This window comes from Suncus etruscus, chromosome 12 (genome assembly GCF_024139225.1).
Source record: "Suncus etruscus isolate mSunEtr1 chromosome 12, mSunEtr1.pri.cur, whole genome shotgun sequence".
Taxonomy (NCBI): Eukaryota; Metazoa; Chordata; class Mammalia; order Eulipotyphla; family Soricidae; genus Suncus; species Suncus etruscus.
Genome location: NC_064859.1, coordinates 21,128,274 through 21,137,840, shown reverse-complemented (window position 1 = coordinate 21,137,840; position 9,567 = coordinate 21,128,274). Strand labels below are relative to the sequence as shown.

The 9,567-nt window shown below is 52.0% G+C and overlaps 1 protein-coding gene across 1 annotated transcript; it reads left to right on the top strand.

Annotated features, from left to right (window-relative positions):
• Positions 1-270: 270 nt before the first annotated feature.
• ADRA2B (adrenoceptor alpha 2B) lies at positions 271-1,635 on the top strand. The gene has a single exon (XM_049785062.1). The coding sequence runs from the start codon at positions 271-273 to the stop codon at positions 1,633-1,635; it is 1,365 nt and encodes a 454-aa protein (XP_049641019.1).
• Positions 1,636-9,567: the final 7,932 nt, after the last annotated feature.

The window sequence follows — 9,567 nt, the reverse complement described above, 5'->3', positions numbered from 1 at the left end:
TGGGAAACTTCGGGGCGCGGACGGCGGGGACTCAGGGCGCTGGGGATGTAGGAGCCGGGGCTGGGCGCGGGCATCCGTCCCAGACGGGCTTCTCCGGGTCCGGTTCTCGAGGTCCGGTTCTCCGAGGCCCCGTGCCTGCAGCATTCCCCGGGGGGCGGCTCCGGTGCGCCCAAACTGCGCTTCGGCGGGACCATCCGCGCTGGCGCATCCCCAGCCGGCCGCGCACCGCGCGTGGCGGCGCGCCCTTTGCACCGGTCCCTTCGCCCCGACATGGACCACCAGGAGCCCTACTCGGCGCAGGCCACCGCGGCCATCGCGGCCGTCATCACCTTCCTCATCCTCTTCACCGTCTTCGGCAACGTGCTGGTCATCTTGGCCGTGCTGACCAGCCGCGCGCTGCGCGCCCCGCAGAACCTGTTCCTGGTGTCGCTGGCCGCCGCCGACATCCTGGTGGCCGCGCTCATCATCCCCTTCTCGCTGGCCAACGAGCTGCTGGGCTACTGGTACTTTCGGCGCACCTGGTGCGAGGTGTACCTGGCGCTCGACGTGCTCTTCTGCACCGCGTCCATCGTGCACCTCTGCGCCATCAGCCTGGACCGCTACTGGGCGGTGAGCCGGGCCCCCGAGTACAACTCCAAGCGCACCCCGCGCCGCATCAAGGGCATCATCCTCACCGTGTGGCTCATCGCGGCCGTCATCTCGCTGCCGCCCCTCGTCTACAAGGGGGACCCGGGCCCGCAGCCCCGAGGGCGCCCGCAGTGCAAGCTCAACCAAGAGGCCTGGTACATCTTGGCCTCCAGCATCGGCTCCTTCTTCGCGCCCTGCCTCATCATGATCCTCGTGTACCTGCGCATCTACCTGATCGCCAGGCGCAGCCACCGTCGAGGGCCCAGGCCCAGGGGCCACCGGGGCCAGGGTGAATCTCAGCAGACCTCCAGGCCCACTCGAGGAGCTGCTGCTGCCTCCACCAAGCTGTGCAACCTGGTCTCTTCTCTGGCTGTGGCCGGAGAGGCTGCTGGCCTCTCCAAGAAAACTCCAGGGGAGAACGTGGAGGTAGGGCCCCCCGAAGATCCCGAGGCCTTGCCCGCCAGCATGACTGCCCTTCCCAAATCCGGTCAGGAGCCAAAGGAAAGTGTGTGTGTGGCATCTGCAGAGGAGGAAGCTGAAGAGGAGGAGGAGGAAGAGGAGGAAGATGAGGAGGAGGGAGGACCCCACACCATGCCCCCCGCCCCTGCCCCTGCATCACCTCACAGCCCCCCACTGCAGCAGCCCCCCGGCGTCCGCGTGCTGGCCACTCTCCGGGGCCAGGTGGTCCTGAGCAGGGCCGTGGGGACAGCCAGTGTCCAGTGGTGGCGGCGGCGAACGCAGCTGAGCCGAGAGAGGCGCTTCACTTTCGTGCTGGCCGTGGTCATCGGCGTCTTCGTGCTCTGCTGGTTCCCCTTTTTCTTCAGCTACAGCCTGGGTGCCATCTGCCCCCAGCGCTGCAGGGTGCCCCACGGGCTCTTCCAGTTCTTCTTCTGGATCGGCTACTGCAACAGCTCCCTGAACCCCGTCATCTACACCATCTTCAACCAGGACTTCCGCCGTGCCTTCCGGAGGCTCCTCTGCCGGCAGTGGACCCAGACGGCCTGGTGAGCTCACCTGCCCGCGGCGCAGCTGGGGGGTGATGCCAGCTGGCACTGGGGCTACCCTGATTCTTCCCTCTTTCATATGCCCATCCATGTCCCAGAACTTTGGGGCCGCGCCTGGGTCCTACAGGCCTTATCTTGCGAGCCCCTGGAGAGGCAAGGGCATTGTGTTTTGTTTGTTTGTTTGTTTTGTTTTTGAGCCACACCCTGCGGTGCTCAGGGGTTACTCCTGGCTCTTTGCGTTCCTGACCGCCCTAGGGAGACCCTATGGGATGCCCGAACGGAACTGGGTTGGCTGCAGGCAAGGCTTAGGCCCTACTTGCTGTGCTATTGCTCCAGCCCAGAGGGCACTGTTCCCAGGGGTCCTCTAGGAACTTCTTTGTGCCTCCTTGGCTACGGGACTGGGGTAGAGGGGTGGTGGTGGCAGGGGTGGAGGGGTGCCTTTTCCACCCTTGTTTGAGCTCTAGCAGGGGTCGAGGCTGGAAATGTCTTGAAGGTCAGGCCAGTCTAGCCTAGAACTCTCCTTCCAGAACTCCAGGCTCCTACACACCAGTGAGGGGAGGGGAGGTTCCTTTCCAGAAGCCCCTTTGCTCCCTGGCAGGCCACTTGCTTGTGTTGGTTTTGTTTCTTTTCCCCAGCTTTTGGTTTTCCCAGATGGGCCTGCTGCGAAGGAGGGGGCTGGCCCAGGACTGTTCCAGTGGGGATTCAGGCAAGATCATGGACCTGGGACAAGGGACTGTCTTGATGCCCTCTTTTGGATCTCTAGTTCCTTTTATAGAATGAGCTGGAATGGTTTCTCCTTGCTCCTTATTTTCCCTCACCGGGAGCCCTCTGGGGTGGGCTGGTGAGTGAATACATCCTTGGTTAGTCTGGAGGCCTGACCTCAGCCTGGACAGGGAAGCCCTTATCACTAGCTTTCATCGCCCTGTCAAGCCAGGGGACAATAGCCAGAGCCCATTTTCCACAGGGAGATGGAAGGAGTTGCAAAAAGCTTTGAGCTGGGGGTGTGGTGTGGTAGGGTGGGGGTGGTGGATACTCTAGAAAACTAGAAAATGTGATTATTTGGTGATATAACCCCCCTTTCTCTCTGTTTACCACCACCTGTCTTCCTGGAGACCTTTGTTCCAGGCCTGGGTGTGCATTCCTGCCCCAAACTGGAAGAGGGGGAAAGCAGAGCCAACATTTTGTTACAGGAACGTGTTCTTGTGCCTGCAAAGGTTTGCTTTATTGTGCAACTTGACAGCTTCTCAGCATTTCACCTGCAACACCAAGATGGTTTCCGTGACTTTGCTCCCCCTCCGCTTCCCCCGCCCACCCCTCCGGGAAAAATCTTTTGTCACCAAGCAGGCAAATGGTGTCCCCAAGATAGCTAAAAATACCCACACCATGGTAGCATCTGAGACGAGGCCTGCGATGGGGATAGTGCTTGGGGGTAGCTGAAGTGGGGGCCTCAGTGATAGGCCCTGCTCTTCAGCTGATGGACTCGGCCTGTCTGAAGGGGGTGTTGGGCTTTCTGGAGAGTGAGAGTCACTCCTGGGGCAAATCTGGGTAGCTTGGTCCTCTGTGTGAGGCAGGGCCTTGTGCCGTGTAGGCGGGGGAATGACGGTGACATTAGCTGACAGTCTCACGAGTGTGCTGGGGACCCTTATTGTGATATGCAGGTGTTTTTCTAAAGTCTGAGTTATTTTATCAATAAAGGATATTTTGTAATAAGTGAGCTGTGTCCTCATTAACTCCAATCTGCCAGACTCAGGTCCTGCTATCTGGTCTCCAGCGCTGTGTGTGGTACTCACCGCTCCACCAGCCTTACCCACTAACTCATCATTAGAAGTGGAGGTGGAGTGGGTGGAAATGGGCCAGAAGAACCCAAGACTGGCTGCCTGGGGAGGAAGGGAAGGGGGAATATCCCATAGGAGGTGAGTTTTGATTTGGGTCTTTATTTTTTTTTTTTTTTTTGGTTTTTGGGCCACACCCGGCGATGCTCAGGGGTTACTCCTGGCTGTCTGCTCAGAAATAGCTCCTGGCAGGCACGGGGGACCATATGGGACACCGGGATTCGAACCAACCACCTTTGGTCCTGGATCGGCTGCTTGCAAGGCAAACGCTGCTGTGCTATCTCTCCGGGCCCTTGGGTCTTTATTTTTATGAATAACTTTATTTTTTGGTTTTGTTTTGTTCTTGATCCATGCCCGGCATTGCTCAGGGTTTACTCCTGGTTCTGTGCTCAGAAATCACTCCTGGTAGGCTCTGGTGACCATATGGGATGCCAGAGATCAACCCCGGGTTGGATGTGTGCAAGGCAAATGTCCTCCCTGCTGTGCTATGGCTCTGGCTCCTGAATTGGGTCTTGTGGAAACACAGAAATGTAGCCAAGAGGTAGGATGGGAAAGTGGGTTGGAGGCTAGTATAGTATCCCCATTTGTTGGGGATGGATTTAACCCCCCCCCCAACTGAAGAGTAAGGATATTAACTGTACAATCTTCGAAACTCAAATCAGCCTTTTGATTAGACCTACTTTTTCTAGTTCCTTAAATTCACCCCCAACAAATGTTGAGGCTTAGCAATCCCGGGTAAAAGGGTCAGAGGAAGGATTATGCACATCTAAACATTTAATGAGCGAGTGGGAGAGAGAGAGAAAGACAGACTGAAAGATGGGGAGGGGGGGGAAGGTGGGGAAGAGAGAGGAGAGGGTCTGAGAGAGAGAAAGTCTGGAGCAAGAGACACACAGAGAATCAGAGAGAGCAAGTGAGACCACACAACCCTGTGCTCAGGGATCACTCCAGGCCTTAGTCCCATTGATGGTGCTGGGGATCTAACTGGGTTGGCGGTTCCCCAGTCCTTGCCTATTACTTAGCTGACTCACTTGCTCCTGTGCACATTCTCTAAGCTAAGGTTCAGTTCATTTTATTTAGGGGTTTCAAAAGGTGTGGAGGACTTGGCCAAGATCACCCAGAGTCACTTTTTTCATGGTTCACTGTCCTGTGCTGCCTGCAGGTTGACTCAAGGGTCAGAGGAAAGCGGTGACTCTCTGGTCTCTGGAGATGCTGGATGAAGATTATCTCTTTGAAGCTGGACTATTGACAGCTTATTTTGAAGGCTGGCTGGAGGGGAGATACTCCCCAGTGGTGTTTAAGAGTCTTGGGGCTGAGGCCGGAGTGGTAGCACAGTGATAGAATGTTTGCCTTGCACATGGCCAACCCTGGATGGACCCTGGTCTGATTCCCATATGGTCCCCCGTGCCTGCCAGGAGTAACCCCTGAGCATCACCAGATGTGACCCAAAAACCAAAAACTAAGCAAGAAAAAGAGTCTTGGAGCTCCTCTCAGTATTATTCAGCCAACCAGGTTAGCCATGCTCCCTACTGTGCTCCCTCACTAGCTCTTATCAGCATTTTCAGGTTCAATCATTTAATGTATTTTATTTGTAGGGTCAGAGAGATAATACAGGGGCAAAGGCACTTGCCTTGCATTTAACAACTATAGTTTGATCTCTGGCACCACATAGGGTTCCCCTGAGCACTGCCAAGAGTGAGTCCTGAGCACAACATCAGGAGTAATCCTTGAACACCACTAGGTATGGTTTAAAACCAAAGTAAAACAACTTTCCCGGGGCCGGAGAGATAGGTAGGGCATTTGCCTTAGATGCAGAAGGACGCAGGAGGACGGTGGTTGGAATCCTGGCATCCCATATGGTTCCCCAGCCTGCTGGGGGCAATTTCTGAGCATAGAGCCAGGAATAGCCCCTAAGCACTGATGGGTGTGACTCAAACAAACAAACAAACAACAACAACAAAACTTTTCCTAAATGAAGGTGAAATAAAGGAAATAATATTGAATTGAGTGAGAAATTAAGAAACAAGGACAGGGGCTGGAGTGATAGCACAGCAGTAGAGCATTTGCATGCAACTGACCCGTAATGGATCAGGTTTGATCCCCAGCATCCTATACGGTAGGGTATAGGCATCCCTGAGCCTGCCAGGAGCAATTTCTGAGCACAAAGCCAGGAATAACCCCTGACCCCCACCAGGTGTAGCCCTAAAACAAAACAAAACAAAACAAAACAAAAAAAATAAAAAGCAAAGGAAACAAGAAACAAAGACGTTTTGTTTTTATCTATTTATCCAGTGCCACAGGGCACCTCTGCACTAGGGATCTCAGGTACTGGGTACCAGGGGCCTTGCATAGCAAACATGTATTCTACCTGCCATTTGAGTTCCGAGTATGACTATTTTTAGAGAAGAGGAAACTGAGTCTCATGGTCACCTGGTTGGTTCTTGAAGCACAAAGCTGTGAAATTCCAGTGCAGAATTATAGTCCTAGCTCTGACCAGTGGTGTTGATTGGACATCTGAAATCACATCCTCCCCATCAGTAGAAAGCAGTGCTCTGGGGTGTGGAAGTGATATTGAGTGCCCCACAGGTTTTCAGCTCAAAACCTGAATGTTATGAATGAGCATCCAGAGAGAGATGCTATATCTCAGCAGTGTTTTGTCCCTTTCCTCAGACCTCACCTATTGGCATGCCCACCCCAGCCACCATATCCACCTCACCCGCCTTCCTAAGCGTTATCTTCCAGAGCCAAAGATAAACATCTGACCTCATTCAGGAAGCACCTCTGACCATCCACTCCACGAACGAAGTAGAAAGGAAAGAGATGTTCCAGGACTGACAAGGGGTGCTACTAGAAGAGCTGAGTCCTGCACCCCGGCTTCCCGCTGGCCTCTTGTAAATCCCATTCTTGGTCTTTTGTTTTTGTTTATTTATTTTTTTTTGCCACACGGTGACGCTCGGGTTACTCCTGGCTATGTGCTCAGAAATCGCTCCCGGCTTGGGGGGCCATATGGGATGCCGGGGATAGAACCGAGGTCCATCCTGGGTCAGCCGCATGCAAGGCAAAATGCTCTACCGCTACGCTATCACACAGGCCCATAAATCCTATTCTTGTTCTTCTGTGTGAGCAGGACCTGCTTTGGTTCCCCCTGAGTCCATTTGAAGGTTAATGGGTCAATGAGCAGCATGATGGAGTAGAAGGTCCACTTAGCGTCCTGTTCCTCACACCCTTTTGGGAGTCTGCTAGCCATAGCAGAGGGGGCCAGGCAGCTCAGACATGTACTTTGTGAAGAGCCAGAGTTAAGTGTGTCTGACCAAAGGGTTGCACCCCTTCCCCTAATAGTACCCATGAAATCGTACCCACTGTTAAGTGGTTTCTTTTTGTTTGTTTGTTTTTGATTTTTTGGGGGGGTGTCAGACCTGGCAGTGCTCAGGGGTTACTCCTGGATCTGTACTCAGAAATCGCTCCTAGCAGACTCGGGGGACCATAAGGGGCTTGAACCGTTGTTTGTCCTAGATTGGCTGCATGCAAGGCAAATGCCCAACTGCTGTGCTATCTCTCTGGCCCCATTTTTGTTTTGTTTTAAGGCCACATCTAGCTTGGGGGTTACTCTGAGCTATGTGAAAGAATTACTTCTGGCATTCTCAGGGACCATATGGATTACCAGGGATTGAATCTGGGTTGGCTGTGTGCAAGGTCAACCTCTGTACTATTTCTCTGGCCCAAGTCTAGTCCTTAGATCACAAGAGATACTGAGGTCAGACCCAGTGCCTCAGGACAGCTGCTTCGAAGCTGTGTAAGCTGTTTGCACCTTTTTGGAGTGTGGTTGCAGGAGGCTATCAAGTCACAACACCCTAATCTGTGTGAGGCATTTTCATAGAATCCTTGTGCTTGTCCTTGCCTTTCCTGTTCTTGCAGGGAGGATGCGTGATACCCAGCCACCTCAGCTACTAGGCAACTACCTGTCCTCACTCCAACTTTCTGGACTACTTCACAGCGCATGAAAAGCATGGCCACCAGGAGGGGTGCAGTTCTGGGTGGGCATCTGCCAGTAAAATTCTGTGGGGAAAGCAGTGAAGCAGGTCATGCATATCTGATTCCTTTGGGTGTGCTTGGGTCCTGCTCCACTCCTCTCTGTCCCTTCCTGTCCAGGGATGCCTTGCCTGTGATCCTTCAAGTGATCCAAAAGCTTGAGACCATCTCCACCCTTTCTGGTTTGATACCCAGGAAGGTGCAGAGGGGAATCTTCTGGGGTTTCCCAGTGGTACTTTGACCCAGGCTTCTAGAAGAATCAGTACTGAGTTTTGGTCCCCTTTGTACTCAGTGCAGATGGGGAATGCATTGGCTGGTTTGTTGCAGGCCCCTTGGAAATGGACCGTGAGAACAGGAACAAACACAGCTCCGAGTCATGGGGCTGGACTCAGCTGAGACTGAGGTCATTTAGGCCTCATTTTGTAGACAAGGAAACAAGGAAGGAGGTTGAAGGACTTTACCTGAACCTACGGGTCTGCCTCTTCCACAGAGAATAGGTCCTGGATCTTTCCTAGCTCAGTAGAGCTCCCACCCTGTAGAAGCCTAGAGTCCCACCTCCTGAGATCCCCATAAAATTTAGGCTCACTGCTCACCTGGGTTGCCTCTCCCAGGGAGCAAGAACTGGGAGGAGTTTGGAGGACAGCTCTAACTGTCCATCTGTCTAGGCTGTGGTGATAAGGATGTGGGGACCTGGCAGTTAAATTTAGAGTCTGGACTCTCATTCACTTCTGGTGGGAATATAGACTGGTCCAGACTTTTTAGAAAACAATGTGAACATTCCTCAAAAAACTAGAATTTGAGCTTCCATATGACCCAGCAATACCACTCCTAGGAATATACCCCAAAATCCTGGGGCCCAAAAACACAATGCAGAAAAGACATCTGCACATCTATGTTCACTGCAGCACTATTTACAATAGCCAGAATCTGGGAGCAACCCAAGCGCTGAGAACAAATGAGTGAGTGGTTGAAGAAACTGTGGTACAGCTACACAATGGAAAACTACACAGCTATTAGGAAAAGTGAAGTCATGAAATTTGCTTATACATAGATGGGTATTGAGTGTATTATGCTGAATGAAAGGAGTCAGAGGGAGAGAGACATAAAATTATCTCACTCTTTTGTAGGGTATAAAAATGTAGTATGGTGGGACCGGAGAGATAGCATAGTGGTGTTTGCCTTGCAAGCAGCCAATCCAGAACCTAAGGTGGTTGGTTCGAATCCTGGCGTTCCATATGGTCCCCCGTGCCTGCCAGGAGCTATTACTGAGCAGATAGCCAGGAGTAACCCCTGAGCATCGCCGGGTGTGGCCCAAAAACAAAAAAAAATGTAGTATGGTAATAATATCCAGAGACAAAGAGATGAGAGCCAAGAGGATTGCTCCATGGTAGGAAACTTGCCACAAGGAGCAAGGGGGTGAAGTTAGGGCAGAGAAGGGGCCACTGTGACAATGATAGTTGGAAATGATTGCTCTGGACAAGAGCTGGGTGCTGAGAGGAGGTAAGTGATATGTATGATACCCCTTCAGTAAACATGTTGCAATCAAAAGTATTTAGAAAGGAAAAGGGAAGAGCAAGTATGAGAGAGAGAAGATGATGATGATGAAGAAGAAGAAGAAGAAGAAGAGGAAATGGAACAGAAGATGAAGAATCATCAAAAGGAAAAAACAGAATATGAAAGTAAGAGGAGGAAAAGAGGAGATGAGAGATAGATAGATAGATAAATAGATAGAAGAGTATCTGCCATAGAGGCAGGTAGGAAGCAAACTGGGGACATTGGTGGCAGGAAATGTACAGTAGGGAAGTTGGACATCATATGACTGAAAATCATGAACAACTTTGTAATGGTATCTCATGATGATTCAATAACAATTTTATTAATAGGCTGAAACCCAAGTATAATCATGTTTGTAATCATGGTGCTTAAATAAAAAATTAAACAAATGTATTAATAAAGAAAGAAACTCAAGGAGGAAAAGGAAGAAAAGGCAGATGTTGCTGATACAGGTTTGATCCCTGGCATCCCATATGGTCCCTGAGCCCACCAGGAGTTATTCCTGAGTGCAAAGCCAGGAGTCA